General features: G+C 39.4%; 1 protein-coding gene across 2 annotated transcripts in view; it reads left to right on the forward strand.

Annotated features, from left to right (window-relative positions):
* The window catches only part of FGF12 (fibroblast growth factor 12), a 571,216-nt gene that overhangs the window by 184,736 nt on the left and 365,062 nt on the right, over positions 1 to 21,418 (forward strand). The window contains exon 1 of one of the 2 annotated variants that reach the window (XM_077754375.1): positions 204 to 294. The exons of the other annotated variant lie outside the window; for it this stretch is intronic. Coding sequence (XP_077610501.1) covers positions 204 to 294 — 91 coding nt within the window. Of the gene's footprint in view, positions 1 to 203; positions 295 to 21,418 lie in introns of those variants that run through there. 2 annotated transcript variants of the gene reach the window in all.

Below are 21,418 nucleotides of genomic sequence, written 5' to 3' on the forward strand. Positions count from 1 at the left end.
CGCCCCAGGGAGCGGCGCCCCCCCCCCCCGCCCACCCCGGCCGCGGCGCCCGCCGCGCTCCTGCCCGGCGCCCCGGCTCCCCGTGCACCTGCGACGCGCGCACCATGGACTCCGGACCCGGCAGCCCAGGACAGGCCGCCTTTTGGTTGGACAATTAGCGGAGGTGGGCGGGGAGTCGACGAACCCCACACGCGCGCCTCTCCATGAAGATTCTTGAGCTTTCTTTGAAGAAAGGAGTGCATATGCTGCAGTGTCTCTGTGGAAGGAGCCTGAGGTCCAGCAACAGCCTAAGTGGTGAGAAAATGTTCTTTCCCCGGCCTTAAAACGCTGCAGATGCCCCCCAGCCCTCCCCTTCCTCCCCCTCGGCTCCCTCTGCGCCCTGCTCCCTTCCTTTATTCCGCGCTGTCAGTGCGAGAAGGAAGGCGGTTCCCTAGTGGGGCCAGAGAAAGGCCCCTGCCGCCGGCTCTGTCTTTGGGGGTGCCTTTCCCAATCCCTGAAGTCATCTGCGCTTTTCAGGACGCTCGAGCTTCGCTGAGCGCCTGGACTGAAAACGCGGGTCTCTTTCCGAGGGGTGCTTATAAAGTGACCTGCTTTCGCACTTCCTCGCGGCTCTCTCCTTGTGACTTGTGAGGGCGGTGTGCTACTCGGAGTTGCTCAGTGTCTCCTCTTAAGAAGTTGCCGATGCCTTCGAAAGGAGAGGGGACTTTTAAACAGGTGGCTGGCAAGGCAGGTATCTTTTATTCTTCTTCCTTTTTCGGAGAAGTAGACATCTGGCCTTAGTCGGAGAGTAGCTTCGCCCTGGAGATGGAACAATTTCTGTCCTCGGTGCTGAAATAGGAGAGTCCCAGTTAGCCCTGGGTTTAACCAACTAGGTCCCTCAGGAAAGGCCCAGGGAGGGAAAGAAAGAAAATCAGACCCTTTTAATGACCTGCGAAATTAAAATTTTAAATGAAAAAAAAAAAAACCCACCCTAAACTAAAATCAATTGAGTGAAATTCTTTTCTGCTGAAGCCATACAAATGCGATGCTGTTTCACCACACTTGGAGTTGTGCATCTGTCTCTCTTTTTAAGGTGTAAGTATCCTTTAATGTGATTATGTCTATTAACCTTTTGAGTGCTAATCCAGTTTTTGTGTCTTTTGGTTTTCTCTTTGCAAAATGGGGGTGGGATGTGAGGAGAAAGGAAAGGTGCCCTTATGATGTCTAAGCAAGTGTCTGTGAAACAATTTGTATTATCCATAAATTGCGTACCTTTAATGTTCAACAACTTAACAATATTATAATAGCTTTCATGTTTAAAACTTCATATGCTATTCTGGGGGATCTGGTTCATTTGGTTACCTACCTATTTTCACCCTGTTCTGGAGCTATGAAGATTATATTTGGAAAGATTAGGGTATATATAGATTTTGTTCATTTTCCCCTCCAAATTTTGACTGTCTGGTTGGGTACTAACCACTCTAAATGAAAAGTAAAACTATTTTAAAAGAACTAATTGGGTAACTTAACTATATGTGAAATATGAGAATATACACTTTTGAAATACAATCAGCAATGAGATCTTATATTTTTACTTTTGTTCAATTTCTAAGATTATTCTCACAGTCTTTTTTTGCCACCATATTTATACATGCTCAATGATACCCAATCGCTATATTCTAAATTAATATGCTTGATGATGAAATTTCATATTTTGAGAATGCATATTTCAGGAAGCTAATAGAGATGTAATCTTATTTCAATTTTCCTTGTTTACATTAAATGATATATAGATTGCAACTTGGATATATATTTCCTAGATGTGAAAAAGTTAAAGTAAGTACGGTGTGTAATAATGACAGGGTGTCACCTCTGTGTAAAAATAGGTAACATATTATTTTACATGCAGAGCCAGTCTCTCAAATAGTAACAGATCCAAATAGAAGTGATAACATATGTGATGAGGTAGCATAGGTTGTTGTAAAATCATAAGAGACAGAGTCAGAAGACCTAGTTATAAAGCAGTCTCAATAAAATTACTAAGAACCTTTTAAATTCAGTATTTTTATCTGGAAAAAGTGGAAAGAGTAGCTCTAGCCTGGTTCCTATATCTTATTTAAAAAGATTTAACATGCAGCCCTTGAAAACTGTTGCATTTTATTTTTTTATATGCTTTTTTTTTTTTTTTTTTTTACTTAGTGGGGTTGTTGGTTAGTTTAGGGGATGATCACTCCAGCAGAATTTTTGTAAAATGGTTTAGTCACAAGTGCTAAAGATGAAGATTCCTTCATACCCTTTCCAGAGAGAGAGGGAGATAATATATGGAGTTACTGAGAGATTGTTTCTGGGAACTACATTGCTTTTGTTTGATTGTGGCCTTTCTTAACTTATGATCTTGGATAACATACTTGACCTTGCTGTTCCTCAATTTATGCATAAATGTTAATTCCTATGGGAATAGTACCTACCTCATAGGTTGTGGTAAAGATGAAACAAATTGATAATAGCTAAAGATATGTTGAACTTTTACTATAATGCCAAGCATTATTCTAAGAACTTTGAGTCTACCATATACAATGTGCTCAGTATATTTTAGATATCATTATTACTGTGTTCCATTTTAACATGATTTCATTCATGTGACTTGTACCATTAGCACAACATCACAGCAGTTCTGTGTGGAATGTTTTCATTCCCAGCGTGTGAATACATTGAGGTAAAGACATTAGATACATTTTCATGGAGCAAATTTATAAGAGTAGAACTGGAATGCCCAATTTTAATTTTTTTCAACTTACCTAAAAAGAAATATAATAATATTTTGAACTGTGTCAGAATGGAGCACACAGTTTTACACCAGTTACTTCTTTCCCATGATTTTGTAGCTGAGGGAAGTAAAGGGCCACAGGGAAGAAGTGGCATAATTTGTTTTAAGAAGTCAAAAGTTCAATCCATTCTCCTAATGGATTGCTGAAATTTTGAAATTGCAAACATTTCAATAATTTATTTAGTTTCATTAAATAAAGAGAGTTAAACAAATGCAAAATAATCATTACTAACTTTGGAGCTTCTTAGTATAATTAAAATGTTTTATTGTTCCTGTCTTTCCTCTACAGTATCAAATATTAATCTTCTACAATGTATCCATTATATTAGTTTATAAATCCTTTATACTTCAGTAGGATGGAGATAGCATGAGATAGCAAATAGAAAACAATCTTAGACAAGGTTATGTGGGTTGCTTACAGCTTTTTCCTGGTATCTTATGGTCTTTCTTTTTTTCCATTTCTCAAAATGAATGATATATATTTTTAAGTATGTGGAGCCTATCTACTGAAAGAACATTAAGGAGTTTAAAAGTCTAAACAATTCTGCTTAGAGTATATGGTACCTCTGTTAACCTGGAAAATGCTAAGTTTTTAGGTTAAAGGGAGAGGGAAGCAGATTCATTTTTCAATAGATTTCGGATCTTTACAAAGAAACATAAGTGCACTGAAGAGTAGACATTAAAACAATATCTTGAATGACTGCTCCCTTTCCTCTCAAGATCTAGTTGGGAGAAAAGCAGAAGCATTCTATCAAAGAAGGGTGTTAAGGGTACAGGTTTTTCATTGCTTTGGCAGGAAAACCCAGTGAAAGAAAGATTCCTGTCCTAACAACCAGACTGCCAAGAAGACTGCCTTAGGTATCAACTTGACAGAGGATGGCAACACTTTTGGTGGTGGGTGTTCCCACAATTGTAGGAAAATAAGGGTATGTGCTGTGGGTGTGCACACGCATACAACAAAGAGGGGCAGCACTTTGCTTGTATTTTCACCCTCAGCTGGTCCAGAAAAGCAGCCATTGGGCTCTCCTCCTTCTGTACACAGTCGTAATTCTCCTGTGATATCTTGTCAGTTAGGCACTGCTCAGCCTGGTGGCATGGAGGATTACCAGATGTCCAGACGCTGAACTGTACAATCACGTCAAGTAGCTTTGGTGTGGGATTGAAACACCCCAGGCAAAAGTAATTTATTAATCCTAATGAACACACATAAGTAAAACCTAGCCACACCCTTACTTTGAAGTACAGCACCACTATCTAAATTACATTAATTGGCCCACTTATAGTCAGTTTACATCAGCTGGTGTATATCTAACAGATTTAGGCTTTGACTACTGTACAAGACAGTCAGGTGATCCAAGAAAAAATTTGGTTGCAAAGTGGTCATTGTTCTAAGCCCACTTCTCAGGAAGGGATCCTCTACAAAGATAGCATTATACAGTTGTTTTCAACTTCTCTCTGCTCTATGTGTGAGTATATGGTCCTTTAATCTCTTTACGTTTTCTTCAAGGATGTGGGTCACAGCCAAAATTGGGAGAAATGAAAATAATGTATTTATAAATTGAAAATATTTTAGATTAGAATTCAATCTTCAGAAATCCACCTAATCAAAAACAAATGGTAAAACTTACCTCTTGAAGCGATGTACTCAGTTGTTCACATCATTTTACTTTTGAAACATGGGTGATTTCAGTGTGTAACTGCCTTCATTTAACCAATCTTGGAAAACTTCATTAAAGAATAACTAATGGATGATTTATATGTGGCAATTATCTTTGTTGTAAAATCTTTCTTTGAGCTGGTTTTTATGTCATAAGGTTAAAATTCCTCACTCCTTCAATGTTGCTCCCATGGCTAAAATGAATGAGAATAATGCAGTATACAAAATGCCCATCACTTTCTTAAGGATTTCATTTTCAAAGGGATTTCGTTGTTTTACATGAGGTTTTCAGTGTTAATGTCAGAAAATTTAAGAAGTTAGTGCCTGTTGTTAGTTCACTTACCATATAGTACTTTTAAAAAGCAATTTGCCAAATGCCCACTATGTGAAAAGGTAGTAGGCATTGCCAATTTTCACTTAATATTTTGGGGTTTTCTCTTGAACACATTGTACGGTAGCATTACCCTATTCCCATAAAGTTAGGCTGGCCATGTGACTTGCACTAGCAAATGATATGCTTTAACAGCCAGAGCAGAACTCACCTCATACTCTGACCTTCTGATGATGTTCAAGGAAGCAGTGTGTGCTTCCATCACTCTGTGTCCCTGAGTGTCTGCAATTAATAGAGCCTCACTATGTGACCCATGCTGCACATTTAGCACAAATGAAAGGTTAAAATCTTTTTTAAAGTAGCTTTGATTTTAAAGACCATTTGTTATCTGGCCTATCTGATTGATATAGTAAGGCAGGACAGATTTAAATTACTCAATGTCTCCAGAGGCAAGGGAAACAGAAGCAAAAATAAACTACTGGAACCTCATCAACATAAAAACCTTCTGCATAGCGAAGGAAACAATCAGCAAAACTAAAAGGCAACTGAAAGAATGGGAGAATATATTTTCAAGTGACATATCAGATAAAGGGCTAGTACCCAAAATTTATAAAGAACTCATCAAACTCAACACCCTCCAAAAAACATACAATCCAGAGATGAAATGGGCAAAAGACATGAATAGACACTTTTCTAAAGAAGACATCCAGATGGCTAACAAACACATGAAGAAAATGGTCAACACCACTCATCATCAGGGAAATACAAATCAAAACCACAATGAGATACAACTTTAACACCAGTCAGAATGGCTAAAATTAACAACTCAGGCAATGAAAGATGGTGGCGAGGATGCAGAGAAAGACGATCTCTTTTGCGCTGCTGGTGGGAATGCAAATTGGTGCAGCCACTCTGGAAAACAGTATGGAGGTTCCTCAAAATATTGAAAATAGAACTACCCTATGACCCAGTAATTGCACTGCTAGGTATTTATCCAAACGATACGAGCGTGCTGTTTCAAAGGGGCACATGCACCCCAATGTTTATAGCAACACTATCAACAATAGCCAAAGTATGGGAAGAGCCCAATGTCCATCGACAGAAGAATGGATAAAGAAGATGTGGTATGTGTATACACACACACACACACACACACACACACATACACACACACACACTGGAGTATTACTCGGCAATCAAAAAGAATGAAATCTTGCCATTTGCAACAATGTGGATGGAACTAGAGGGTATTATACTAAATGAAATTAGTCAGTCAGAGAAAGACAAATCTAAGACTTCACTTATATGTAGAGCTTAAGATACAAAACAAATGAACATAAGGGAAGCAAAAATAATATAAAAGCAGGAAGGGGGACAAAACTTAGGGGGCTCTTAAATATAGACAACAAACTGAAGGTTGCTGGAGGGGTTGTGCATGAAGGGATGAGCTAAACAGGCAAGGGCATGAAAGAGGACACTTGTTGGGATGAGCACTGGGTGTTATAGGTAGGAGATGAATCACTGGAATCATTATTGCATTTTATGTTAACTAACAGGTGTAAATTAAAAATAATAATAATAAAAAAGTAATGGTAAATTACTGGGCTCCAGTTTCTCTACGCCATCATCTGTTATATATAACCAACAGATGTATTGGTTTTCTTTGAAAATCTTTGAGTAATTAGTTCAACATCCTAAGTTATAAGGTTTTGTCATCCTTCTCATAAGTTAGCATTTGTCTGGAGTCTTGCAGGCACCTTGTTTCTTAAATGATATTTGTCTTTCCCCCCAGAATAAGAATCAAGTAATCAAGTTCCACTGATGTTTGAGAGTATTCTTTTAAGTTGGTAATTTAATTTCAGGCTCTTAAGAACTCCAGTGCTCCTTTCTACATACCCTGAGATGTAGAAACTACATGTCCCCAAACATATCCTGAAAAGAAAGAACTAATTACACTACCTGAAAAACAGATATAATGTGACAGCTTTCATCTCTATTGCAGTTATGTTAGAGAAGGAAAGATGCAAATAAACTTGTTTTTCTTCTCCCAGCTTATACACTGAGAGCAGCGTACATGGGGATAAAACAGGGCATTACTTTATGGTGAAGGGATTGGGCTGGGCTGAATGCTCTCATCTATGTTAGGGACCAGCAATCCATTTTCCTGGCTCCAGGTTAAGTACAGCAAAAGACAGGAGGGAAGCCATTTTCCCAAAGCCTAAGATACTTGAGTCATGCCAACTAGCCATTCACAGTTGCTCACCCTCTCTGCCTTCTCTATCTGAGGATAGAAGGTTAAAGAAACATGTCTCTGACTTCAAGGGTTGTCCTTTTTCACAGTAGCCAACATTCCTTGAGAGCTGCCTGTATGCAGGTTTCTGTGTTAGGCACTAGAAACCCATAGGGAGAAAAAAATACACACACACACACACACACACACAAGCAAGAGATATACTACTAGGCAGGATATGATACATGCCCAAAGTGGGATATCAGGGACCCCCAGTTTGTTTTAGTTTAACAACTTGTTAGCTGAGTTAATATTCTATGGTAAAATCACTTTGAGGAAGGAATAATTAATTCTGCCTGGGATTCATGTTAATCTCCCTGAACTTGAAAAGCATTTAGAAGTTCAAAAGGTAGTACTGTCATGGGGCAGATGGGGGCTCTAATGGAAAGGAATAATATCTCAGGATATTTTGCTGGAAGAATGTGTTTGTGTAAAAGTAACATACAGATATAAAAAAAGTAATTTTTTCAAATGTAATTACCCTACCACTGAATGCAAGCCTACCCAGCATTGCTTATATTCAGATATCCTGCCTAGTTATCTGTGTTATACATCTTTTCTGCCCCCACTTCAGCATAAATCCATTTATTCACAGCCTGGTACAATACATCAGCTTTTCTAAGAAAGCAAGTTCTATTCTCTGGTATCAGAGTTAGAAAGGGATGCCCAGGGAGCACTTACAGATCTGTCTTCTCAATTTCCGTGGACTATCTTAAAACAATGAAGCTTTCCTTTGTACTGCTTAATGTATGAAGTTGCTATCTTTATGCCATGTTATTTTCATTGCACTTTGTTAGGAATGCCATGTCCGAATAGTTCTTCTAAACCATTAAATGTTGCAGGACATTTGCATTCCTAGGGTTCCAATCAGAAAGATACTGTGAATCTGCCAAGACCATCGCTCTTGCTGAAATGATCTTTCTTGTTTATACATAAGCTTCTAGTACCATCCCACCCCCTCCACTCATTACTGTTTATAGAAACGATAGCATTGCAGTTGGTGTCACTGATTGCCTACGTTGCTGCTTCAATGAAGCCAGCTGGGATTCGATTGCATGGTCTTTAAATAAAACTTAGTGGCACAAAATGAATCTCTCTTTTTGAGGGGAGGGGTGTTGTTGCTAGCTGGATGGTTCTCTAAAGCGCTAATTATTTGCGTGACTTGGATGGAGGAACTTGAGAATCAGTGGATCGCCATGTTGGCTCAGTGTCTGACCTTGGCAGTAAGGAACTTGTGAGTAGTTAGCATAGTTCAAATCTTTGTGAAGCCATTCTCAGAATGATCGTTATGAACTCCTTACCCACAACCCAGTGTAGCACTCTGTACACAACTCATTGACTGGAGATAGCACATGTGGCTATAGGTCCAGCTACCCAAAAGCTGAAGCCAGAAGATTGATTGAGATCATGCATTCCAGCCAGCAATTTTCTGTGACAGTCTGATGACAGTCCTGTATTCACAGACAGCCCAGGAATGACCTGGGAATGGTGAGAAACAGAGAGAAAAATGGTGCTGCATTTTCTAAAACTGGTGCAGTAAGAAAATGGAGGATATCAATCATGACTTTGGACTTTTGGCTCCCAAACTTCACTGTGTGTTAGTCAGGATTCCTCTTTATAGTTATATAATACAGATTAGGAGACTAAGGCTTATCCTTAGATTTTTATGTCTATATACATTTATTTATTTTCTCACATATCTGCCTGTATGTATATGTGTCTATTTATGTGACTGTGTGTGTGTGTGTATCTTTGATTAAATGGATTCAAATTGTTAATGGCAATTACCTTCAGGGAGTTTGATGGCAGACACTTGCTTTACGCATTAAATGTTTCCATATTATTTGAATTATGAGAATGTGTTCCTTTTATAATAAAGGTGGGTGATACATATTTCAGAGTATATAGTTTTATGCTCACAGCAGTAAACTTCAAAAATGTAAACACTCTGTCAAATAAGAAAATCAAAACCACAACCCCAATATAATCTCTTGCACTCTTTGTGTGTGACTTTTTAAAATGTTACCACATAAGAGTCATATGCTTTGTTTGTTTCTTTTCCTGTGATCTTAAACAATTACTTTAAGTATAGAAATAGATATTGAAGTATTTGGAAAACACTTTTTTCCCCCAAAAGGAATTATAAGCTATTAATAGCAATTAGTTGGGGAGAGAAACTTTTGGGGCAATAAAAAAGGTAGGCTTCCTCTTTTTAGCTTTGTGTGTTTCTTCATTGTTTCTAATGATTTGTACATATTGACTATATGTACTGTATCGCTGGATGGGAAATTGTGGATCATTTGGTATTTCCTTTTTATTTGTTACTTGTCTGTATTCAAAATACTAATAGATATGTCCTTTTATGAAATAGTCCTCTAATGATTTTAAATTACTTTACTGAATGACATTACATGTCTGTGCTACAATTATCATTTACCTACTGTTGTTAGATATTTAGATTACATCCGTTTTTCTATGCCTTTGAATTTTTTTGATGAATATCCTTGGGTAGAGATCTTCGTGTGTGGTGGGCTTAGGAGATGGCATTTATGATAACTTCTCTATCTCCTCTTTTTGTTTACCTCCTTCCTTAATCTTGAGTTCAAAACAGTTGAGAAAATAGACAAAGTTGTCAAACAGATAGCTATTAAGCATGTCTGCTTTCTTACTGGATTGCTGGAATACTGGCCTAGTGAATGGTCAAAATTGGATTTAACACCTTTCTCCCCAAACTAAATATTGACCTATGCAACTCAGCGACTCACTAGAGCAGAAGGAGGATTTGGGTCCTTGGAGCAGGCCTACCCGTCTGAGAAATCCAAGCTTATCTCTGTTGGGCCTCACTAGTGGAATCAGAGAGATTTGGGTTTGATATCTACCTCTAGAGACATATGTGGATCCTGACCTACTTGTGCCAACCCCCCCAGAAGCTCAGAATGTGTCCAGCCTATGGGCGGGCGGATCCACAAAGTGGCGGGGAAGAAGACCCACAACAAGCTAAATTTCACCTGCTGCATTTTGTTTTCTTTCTAATCTCACCATTCACATAAGGTTTTCCTCTTTCTTGGAAAGAAATGAGAAGGGTAGGTGGTAGGTCAGAGACTCTCTTCCCATATATTGGAAAAGGCAGAAGTGGCTCTTTTATGGGCCAAGATGTAAGCATGTGAAGTGGGAGCAAAACTTGACTCTTACAATGTGTAACTTTCAAAAGCACAGCTATTTTTAAGGGATTGATATGTTATTCTCCAGTAACTTACACCTCTAACGGTGTAATATTCTCCTGGCTTTGTGTGACTATGGGCTAGTTTCGTGGTCTCCCTGTTCCTGAGACATAAAATGGGGCTTAATGATTGTTCTTAGGTTATAGTGTTGTTCTGAAGGTTAAGTGCATTAATGTCTGTAAGGTTCTTAGCCTGTGAAATCCTGAGCAAGTGGTCAGTGCGTGGGGTTTTCTGTTCTTCTTTTTCTTGCTTTTCTCCGATCCCGTTGGGATAAAATGCAAAATGCATGCTGTTGGTGTGTGATATCCCATCTTATTCTTTCTCTTAAGGTAAAAAAAAAAAATGTGCTGCATACTAAAGTTTAGAATATACTTAAAATTTTAATTTGAATGTTTAGATTTTCTTTGTTGTTTAACACAGGCCTTTTTTTGTTTTCGGGTAAAAAGCGATAGGAATCTGTATCTAGCCAATTTCATTTGTGAAGATCCCAACTTATTTCCTTAAAACAAATCATCACCATAATATTCACAGCAGTAAGAATAATTCTGAATTTTATTTTATTGATAGAAACAAATGTAAAATGGTATTACTGGAGTAATTTGACTAACAATAGATAATTTGGATGGTACTCTTTTAAGTGACTTATGATAACTGAATTTCTGGAATTCATCATAGTTGCACTAACTTTGTTTTTAATAATAAAGAACTTGAATATTATATAACATTCAAGTTTCAATTCTTGTGTGGGTAGACTGTTTAGATGATCAAGACAGGAGGAAACCCAAAGTTATGTTAAATTTTAACCTTGTAGAATCACTGTTACTGAAAACATTCCTGAGCTCCTTAGGACTAAAACATAAATTAACTTTGATTTTCAAGTCTTGACAGCAAGTCTCATTTAGTAGATTGCTGATTTTCCATTCCTTTGCTGGGCCTCTGTTGCCGACTCATTTCTAGGAAATACTACAGAGCATTTACACATCCCTCAAGTCTGTCCTGGGATGTGGGAGCTCTGTCGCTCTCCTCTTTCAGTCTTAATGGAGACCACATGGTGGGTTTTCAGAATCATTTACTGAAGGAGAGCCTGGGTAGCTCAATAGATTGAGCATCTGACTTTGGCTCAGGTCATGGTCTAGTGGATACTTGAGTTCGAGCCCAAATTGGGGTCTGTGCTGACAGCTCAGAGCCTGGAGCCTGCTTCTGATTCTGTGTCTCCCTCTCTCTCTGCCCCTCCCCTTCTCATGCTCTGTCTCTCTCTCTCAAAAATGAATAAACATTAAAAATTTTGAAAAAAAAAAGAATAATTTACTGAATACTAGAGCTGTTCAACAGTGCAGGAAATGGAAATGGAAAGACAGATATTAGCTGTCACTGCTCCAAGAGTGCATAGGCTATGCCCTTGTCCAAGAGAGCCTCCTGGTCATCTCCAACCTATTTCTGCATTACAGTTGTTCTTTGTTTCCTCCAGAATTAGGAAATGTTGCTTCAGATTCCAGACAGACAGGGAGGTTATTCCCATGCCTATTCTAATGTTCATTGCTTTCCTGATTGCAGATGACTGGAAATAGAGCATCCATGTCCTTTCAGAGAAACACACTTCCAGCACAGAATGTGGTCTGGTCACTCCTCATTTAGAGAAGGCAATCATGGTAGTATTCAGTACATTTCCAAACGTTTGAGTTATTCCATTTTAAATACTACCAGATGAGGAATGCTAAGTGTATGGCCCATGTAGCATTGTACATTTCCTTCATCTTCCTTTCAATGTAAATTGCAAAAGGGCTTAGACTGGCATGCTCTTCTTGCTATGATCTCTTCCACAAACTCTTGGGACAAATAAGATAAGCCTTTTAAGAATAAGCAAAGATTTTCGGATAGAGGGGCGCCTGGGTGGCTTAGTCGGTTAAGCGTCCGACTTTCGCTTAGGNAAAGTTCTTTAATTCTATATGAACTCGGTTCTGCTCAAAATATGTCAAATTTAAATTACTAAACAGAATAGTTAACATCTTAGATGGAAGGATCTGCTTCAATGGTTGGAGAGATTTTACAACAACAGAAACTAGATATTGACTTATATTGATGTAATGAGAAAAGCTTGAAAGGTAGTCCTTCTGAAAATAAAAGAGTTTTTGTGATAAGGGGAAATTCTATTTTTTTAAGTTTATTTATTTTGAGAGAGAGAGAGAGAGAGAATGCACAAGTGGGGGGATGGGAAACAGAGAGAGAGGGAGAGAGAGAGAATCCCAAGCAGGCTCCACACTGCCAGCCCAAAGCCCAATGTGGGGCTCAAACTCACGAACCTTGAGATCATGACCTGAGGCTAAGTCAGACATTTAACCAACTGAGCTACCCAGGTGCCCCTGGGGAAATTCCAATTTTTTATCCTATGGGGCAAAAATACTAACACTCCCCAAATTGTTAATTATCTAGTTATAAGAATTTTAATGTTCTGCTGTATTGGCTACCCTATTTCTTGAAGAATTGACTATTTTAGGTTTGTCAGAGCAAAGACATTATGGAGTATCATTTCATTTATATATTAATTCAGCCAACATTTACTGAGATCCATACTATAAGTCAACTATGGGCCTGCATGAACCCTATTCTAAGATAACTCATACTTTGATAAGGGAGATAGTACATGAGCATAAATAGTCCACATTAAGGTATTAATAGTGTCCAAAGTGTGTCATTCTTAGTTACCATTGTCATTATCCTGGAAGGGACTACTGTGTTTGTAGCAGAGATAAATTCTCCCCAGTGTTTTTGTTTTTAGGTTATCTTCTCTGATAATTACTATTTGCTGTATGATTATTTGCCATGTGCTCAGTTCAAGTTCTAGTTGAATAGATTGGTTGTTAATTTGTTTTCATCACTCTATGCTGGAAATATTTAGCTGTAGTTAGCATAGGCAACTAGCCTTGGATGAATCATCATCACAATACTGTTTTCCAAAATGCAATACTATGGATTCCATTACCTCACCTGGAAATGATGTTCATGGCTTTGGAGTTGGGAGGGCATAAGAAAGAATAGGAGGTAAAATATATGTAGTTTTAAAAATTACAATACAGGAATTACCACAGATTAATATAACACACACTAATATGCCTAAGGTTCAGAATGAACTAATTATTGACATTATGCCTTTTATATTTCAGATATTGTTAACATTTTTTAAAATGTTTATTTATTTTTGAGAGACAGACAGAGCATGAGTGGGGGAGGGGCAGAGAGGGAGACATAAATCCGAACGAGGCTCCAGGCTCTGAGCTTGTCAGCACAGAGTCCGATGTGGGGCGCAAACCCATGAACTGTGAGATCATGACCTGAGTCGGATGCTCAACCGACTGAGCCACCCAGGAGCCCCAGATATTTTTAAAATAAAGAAGTCAAATATTTATTACTGATAAAATTTCTTAGGATTGTCCCCAGCTCCATTCCAGAGTCTCTTCCTCCCTCGGGTGTGAAACTAAAATGACTTTAGTATGTGTCCCTCTAGTCCATGTATTTATATTCTTTTTAAAAAAAGTTTTTTTTAATGCTTATTTCTTTTTGAGAGAGAGAGACAGAGTGTGAGCAGGGGAGGGGCAGAGAGAGAGAGAGAGAGAGAATGGGAAGCAGGCTCTAGGCTCTGAGCTGTCAGCACAGAGCCCAATGTAGGGCTTGAACTAAAAAACCGTGAGTTGGATGCTTATCTGACTGAGCCACCCAGGCACCCCTTTGTATTTATATTCTTTTTTTTTTTTAATTTATTTCTGAGAGGGGGAGAGACAGTGTGAGCAGGGGAGGGGCAGAGAGAGAGAGCGAGAGAGAATGGGAAGCAGGCTCTAGGCTCTGAGCTGTCAGCACAGAGCCCAACGCGGGGCTCGAGCCCATGAATCATGAGATCATGACCTGAGCCGAAGTCGGATGCTTAACCGACTGAGCCACCCAGGCGCCCCTGTATTTATATTCTTAATATGTGTCATGTATGACACTGTCTTGAGAGTTTCCAAACTGTATATTAATGGTCTTGAACTGTACTTACCTCTCTGCATCTGACTTTCACTCAGTTTTGTGTTTTTGAAATTCATCTCTGTTAATTCACATTCATCAAGGCCAGACACATGTAGCCTGGTGTAGGGCAGTCCACCAAGGTGGCTGAGAACACAGACTGTTGACCCAGGTTGCCCCTGTTGGACTTAGCTCTGGGACTTACTAGTCATGTGACCTTGGAAAAGTTTCTTGACCTTTCTAGGGCTTCATTGTCCTCATTTGTCAAATGGTAATAGCAATAGCCCCACCTTATGGAGATGTGATGAGGAGTAAAATGAATTAATATATATGAAACTTTTAGAATACTGTCTGACATCAAATACAGTATAAGCATGTATTATCTGTGTGTTTATTTGAGAATGTGTATTGACTCATGTGTTTAGAAGAAACACCCTTGCTTTTACATCTAGCAACACACTCAATAAAAAAAAAAAAAAAAGACAAAAAACAAAAAAACAAAACAAAAAACCCTATGTGTCCGGAGCTGGATTCCTGTCAGAAGCAATTGGGCACTGAGTGAGGCTGAATGGGAAGCCCCCAAGCTCGAGAGGTTAGTAAGTCAGGAAAAAATAATCGTCTTCTGACCACAGCTACTGCTCAGTGGACTATCATCAAAGGAGTTTGCAGCATCTGCTGAAGAATTGCCATACTATTTTGGGGTTTGGTTTATTGCCTAAACAGGGCTGCAGGGACACTGGAGAATGGCGCGAAGTCCAATTCCATTTCCCCTGGGTTGTAAGCTGTGCCTTCTCCTCGCCTCTCTCCTGCATTGTAAATAGGTGCTGGTCATCTCACCTTTTGCGTTGGGAGGGAGTGGCTTCCCATTGCGCTGAAAGTAGAAACAGTGCTTAGCACTGAAGCAAACCCCGCTAGAGGCTTACAAGGAGAAATAAGTGAAAGACTGGATGGAGCTGAGACTGTCCGATGACTTGAGATCTGTGTCCGCTCTACTTTTCGAGCCACCTGCGCCTCCTTCGTATGTTCCTTTTGGCTGAAAATAACCAGCTTTCTCAAAAAGATGGGAGGGCATTTCGAAGGCAGATATTAAAATGAAATAAGGCTTTGTTTTGACTGCTTTCCCCACCTCAGGAAGCTTCTTAGCATGACCAAATATCAGCGATTCTAGCGAACCTTGCTGTCATTATCACAGCGCAGATATTAGGAAACAAGCCTAAGTCCTGTTTTTGTAATCTTCTAACGCAGAGGGGCCAATTATTATATTACGGATAGAGCATAAGTGATTCAAACTGCAGAATCATAATATTTGGGTCCTAGCAACAACCATAGGAATTGAACACACACACGCTTTTATTTGGCAAATGAAGACACAGTCCCAGCAAACTTGAGACAGCTGTTCAGAGCCCCATGTCTATGTAAAGTAGACTTTGGATATTGTACTTCATGTATGTGGGATTTTGACACTAATTTGGAGTCTGTTTCTTTCATTCACACATTTCTTGACCTTTCACAAGTTTCTTAACCTCTGAGCCTCAAAATCCACATCTCTAAGGTGGGTATAAGCATGCTCACCTCCGTCAAAGCAGTGCTTGGAGCCTAGATGAAACATAATGTATGCAAAGCGGCAAAATCTAAAAAGCATAATATAGATATAACTTATTTAATATTACTATTGCTATTACATTTGATGCACCTATGATACAAGGCTGTATTGGAGATACAATGAAGCTCCATTTTATGTTGTCTTGAGAAGATGTTAATGGCAGAAGCCAGTTTTATCAACATGAGATTTATAGCTGCTTTGGAATAAGAATTCTGTCTCCCAATAACTATCCCATCCTGTTGCACACAAAGTTTTGTGGTGTCCCCTATTACATTGCTGCTCAAAGGGGATGCTATTCCCAGCAACAGTAGTGAAACTTTTCCTTTTGCATTATGGGGTGGGGCATCATAATAGAGGTTAGGGCATTTTGTTGATTTAAGCTCACTTTAAATTCTTTTTACTGATGACTAATAACTAGTCTTGTATAGGGTGTGGGTACATCCAGACGAACTTCTATTATTGAAGGCCTGCGTCACTTAGTTCTCAGTCAATGGTGAGCAAATATAAGCTATATTAGAGTTTAATTCCTGGGATCTACAGGCACTTTTGTCTATGAGGCAGAGAGAACAAACGAGCTACTTTTAGGTGTATTAATCACATTAATGAACAGCAGCTAGTAAAAATAACTTCGCACAGGCAGAAGGAAATAGTAAAAACTCATATGAACACTAGCAAGCAGACACACTTAAGACACAACTGGGTTCCTATTTTTTGTTTGGCAGGGCATATAGAGCTACTTCAGCTCCTGCCCCAAGGAATTAACAGTTATGGAAAGAGAAAAAAAAGATATAAGATTAAAAAGATATAAAAAAGACATCTTCAAGGGTAGGTGCTAGACTAAAGGTAGGAACAACTTATCTTGGAAGCAGAGAGATACAAAAGTAGCTCTCGCTTGGTGATGTGTGTGTGTGTGTGTGTGTGTGTGTGTGTGTGTGTATGTGTGTGTGTGTGTGTGTATAGTCAGAGAGGCTTATGTGGGAAGGCTTCAGGGGAATATGCTACCCAAGTTGCATTTTAGAGAATAAATAGGCATCCATGTTGCATAGGAAATGATGAAGAGGGCATTTTGGGTAAAGGGGAAAATATGCTCTAGGCATGGAGCCAAGAATGAGCGTGTGTTTCAGGCTAAATTTGCTCATTCTTTCCTTCCTTCTTTCACTCATTTATCCATGGTCTCCTCTTCACCAGGTAGTGTCCTAATTGCTGGGGATTCAGTGGTGAGCAAAACGATGTCTATTTTAAAAGTTTACTTTTTGGCACAGAAATAAACTAATAAATAAATAAACAACTAGTACAACTAGCATGCATATAGTATCATGTCAGGTGGTGGTAAGTACTATACAGAGAAATAGATGGAGGCACCTGGTGGCTTAGTTGGTTAAGCATCCAACTTCAGCTCAGGTAATTATATCATGGTTTGTAGGTTCAAGCCCCATGTCGGACTCTGTGCTGACAGCTCAGAGCCTGGAGCCTGTTTCAGATTCTGTGTGTATCTCTCTCTCTGCCCCTCCTCTACTCACGATCTCTTTCTCTCTGTCTCAAAAATAAATAAAAATAAAAAAAGAGAAATACATGTATTAAGGGAATAGAGAGTGAAAGAAAAATCTCTTTAGGCACAGTAGTCTTCTCTGAGGGACTGGCTTTTCAAGGGAGTAAGCCTTGAAACTTCCTCTAGCTGGAAGCAGAAAGCAAGTGCAAACGTCCTGAAGCAAGAATAGGTTTGAAATATTCAAAGAGGAACAAGGAGGGCAGTGTGGTCAGAGCAAAATGAGAAAAAAAATGATAGGAAAGGAGATTGTTTCTGGCCTTGTGGGCTGTGACAAATATTTTGGAATTTATTTTGAGGATTATGGGAAGTCGTGAAAGAGTTTTGAACAGGGGTGTGATAAGCCATTTACATTTTAAATAGATCACTCTGGCTACAGTATGAAAATAGACTGTATCAGGGAGACTATTTAGGAAGCTATTACAGTATTTCTGGTGAGACGCTTGGAATAGAGTCATAATGTGTTAGGTGGTAAGACTTGGTCTGATTTGAGATATATTCTGAGATAGAGCCTATGGGATTTGCTAACTGACTGAGAGAAAAAGACAAGTCAAAGGTGGCTCAAGTAATTATGCCTGAGCAACGAGATGAAGAAAGACCTTTGAGCTGGGAAACAAAGAAGGGTAGATTTGCTTTAGGGGATAAACTCAAGTGTTCTGTGTTGGATACCTAAAATATGACACAGAAGTGGGGTAGAGACATTGAGTAGAAAGAGAAAAGCCTGAAATTTAGGGGAGCCCATGGCCTGAGATACGAGGTGTGATTCATCAGCATATAGGTGATATTGAGAAACCCAGAACTGTATTCAGTCACATAAGGAGTTAGTGTTGATATGAAAAGAAGAGATTTAAGGATTAAGCCTGAGGTTCTCCTCTATTTATTTAGCCATTAGTAGATCAGTGCTACCAAAGAGACTCCAAAGGAGAAGCTTGAGGTGTGCAGGAAACTCAGGAGAGGGTGACAACAGTAGTTAAATGAAGAAAGAGGTGAGAAGGAAAGACCAGCTGGGTCACATGCTGATGAGAGATCCATAGTTAGTAGATTGCGATGGGTCTTCAGATTGGGGACTGTGGGGGGTCATTGCTCACTTGGGGGAGCAGTTTCAGTGGAGGCATGGGTGTGAAAGTTTGATTGGAATATGCTTAAGAGAGTAGGAGAGATAATGGAGACAAAGGTCACCAAAAAATCTTTGCAGGGTCTTTCGTATAAGGAAAGTAAAGTTGTACAGGAAGATGAGGGAATGTGGTGTCATCAGAACATCATTTTTAGGAGAAATATTTATATGCTGATGAGAAGAACTGACTGGAAAAAGGAAAGCTGTTGTCGCAGGAGAGAAATGGGGATATTGCAAGAGGAAGTGGCCTCCCCTTGTTAACAAATTCCAGTCTTGGCCCAGCTATTTCTTAGTCACATCAGACTCTTGTCTGATGTGGGGTCGCTTGGGCGACTCAGTCGGTTAAGAGTCTGACTTCAGCTCAGGTCTTGATCTCACAGTCCGTGAGTTTAAGCCCCATGTCAGGCTCTGTGATGACAGCTAGGAGCCTGGAGCCTGCTTCCGATTCTGTGTCTCCCTCTCTCTGCCCCTCCCCCACTTGCACTCCTTGTCTCTCTCTCTCTTTCTCTCTCTCTCTCCTAAATATAAAAAAATTAAAAAAAAGAAAGGTCCCATGTGCTCATATTTTTAAAGAGTCCCCCCATTGATTGCAGGGTAGAGCTAGATTGGGGAACTTTTGTTTTAGACAACACTGTGCATTTACAATGGTGTCAAGAGTCTGTTGACTTGGGATGGCAGAAGAGGGGGATATAAACTTTGACTTTTTGTAAATCTTGAATCTCTTAGCTTTGGTTCTTCTTGGTTTTAGATTTTTCCTCCTAAGAAAGCTATTAGCATTTGTGACTAGAGGCTGCTAATGGTTTTTTGAGTCCATGTGGTTTCTCTACGGGGCTATGAATGGAAGTGTCTGGTTCTCACAGTTTGTGATTTTAAGCAAATAGTTACTTATTGAAAAAGTGATGGCCATATGCTTTCCTCTCTTGTAGGAATACCCAGGAATAGCCATAAAACTGCCGAATCTAGCACAAGCATGTTCCAGAAATTGGGCCAACGTGGATCATTAAGATTTACACCTGATATATGGAGTCTTAGCACCCAGTTAGGTGCTCAGACACTTGATTATTTAAAGTGAATAATAGTGTGAAGGGAGATTGGATATCAAATCTGAAGGCTGTGTAACTTACAAACTATGTGAATTTTGGCAAGTTTCGTGTATGCATATGAAATGAAGCATGCTAATCTTTCCCTGGCTCTGTCCTAGCATTTTGAAGATCAAATCAGTGAAAAATATTTTGTGGTTGTTGAAGACTTACAGATGTGTGTGTGTGTGTGTATGTTTACATATATATGTATATGTAATGTATATCAGTTTTCATGTGAATTGTGGAAAACAGTTTTTATAAACACAGTTTTATACTGCATGACACAAATATCTTGGAAAATTGACTAGTCACACGTCACCACCATTTGTGATGCAAAGTGAGGCTGATTAAATATGTATGTATGTGTCTAGCATTGTTCAGCGTTATTTTTATTAGATTTCCTCAGAGATTAGGATAATTTTTGGATTGTGATTATGTCAGAGGGAATAGAATGGTACAGCAGGCTGTACCATTATACCCCATGCGGGTCACAAAATGCTTGGAGGTGGGAAGGGGGAGATGATATCTGGCTATGGAAATGCTTCCCCAGAAATATTATTACATTAGACTACATCTAGGAGATGATGACCAGGGTATTAATAGGATTTGAAATCATGACTTATAAAGAGCATATGAAGGCTATAAAGGTGTTTAGCTTAGAGAAGAAACCAGAGGTTGATGGAGAATTTAGTATTCCAGGGATTTCAAGGGAGTGAAAGCAGGTTTGACGGACTGAGTTTGAAAGGCAGCTCTGGGCTGAAGCACAATGGAAGTACAATGACTGACACTCTGGAGAACACACAATGAATGGTACGGCAGCTTATGTCGTTCCAGTTACCATTGTCATACAAGCAGATGCTTCGTGACTGTTGAGGTATTGCCGAGGGATTCAAATATCCAGTAACGAGGGGCTTCTGGGTGGCTCAGTCAGTTAATCCTCCTTGGTTTCTGTTCAGGTCATGATCTCATGGTTTGTGAGTTCAAGCTCCACATCAGGCGCCACGCTGGCTATGTGGAGGCGGGTTGAAATTCTGTTTCTCTCCCTCTCTCCCTGCCCCTCCCCCCCATAAATAAATAAAACTGAAAAAAAAATACAACTTAAACATCTGATATGGAGCAGAAATAGATGGACTACGAAGTCTTTTCTAGCTCTAATGCTCTGTGTCAAATCTAAGACTTTATGTGGGGAAGGGTTAGTGAATTTTCTGAGCTCTCATGGAGGTTTGGGGAGAGGTTAGAGGAAAACAGACATGTGAAATGGTAGGTTATGCTACATAGTAGAAAGAATTCGGGTTGAGTCCAGAAGGTACCCAGCAATACAAAACTTGTCCTTTCAATTCTGAAGTCTTCAGGTAAATTCCTGGGTGCATGTTGTCCGGTCATCCTGTTCTGATCCAGGAGGTCAGAGCAGTGTCACTGTGTGTAGCTTGATTTCTTCTAAATGGAGGAGAAAATGTAAGCCTCTGAGGCCTCTTCATGTCCTCCTTCAGGGATAAAATTCACTGTAAAATAATAAGGCCCTTAAACACATAGCTCTGAATAAGTGGATACACTGAGTGGAAGAAGCACCAATGTAATTTATGGGCCACTCAGGTAACAAGAAGTCCATTTGACAAACTTAATAGCTAACTGTGGTCCTAATGCAGAATTAATGTTTTCTTTAAAAAAATGTTTTTTTATTTATTTTTGAGAGAGAGATCAGGGGAGGAGCAGAGAGAGACAAGGAGAGAGCAAATCCCAAGCAGGCTCTGCCCTGTCAGCACAGAGCCTGA

The sequence above is a fragment of the Crocuta crocuta genome, unplaced genomic scaffold (assembly GCF_008692635.1).
Source record: "Crocuta crocuta isolate KB4526 unplaced genomic scaffold, BGI_CrCroc_1.0 scaffold70, whole genome shotgun sequence".
Classification (NCBI taxonomy): domain Eukaryota; kingdom Metazoa; phylum Chordata; class Mammalia; order Carnivora; family Hyaenidae; genus Crocuta; species Crocuta crocuta.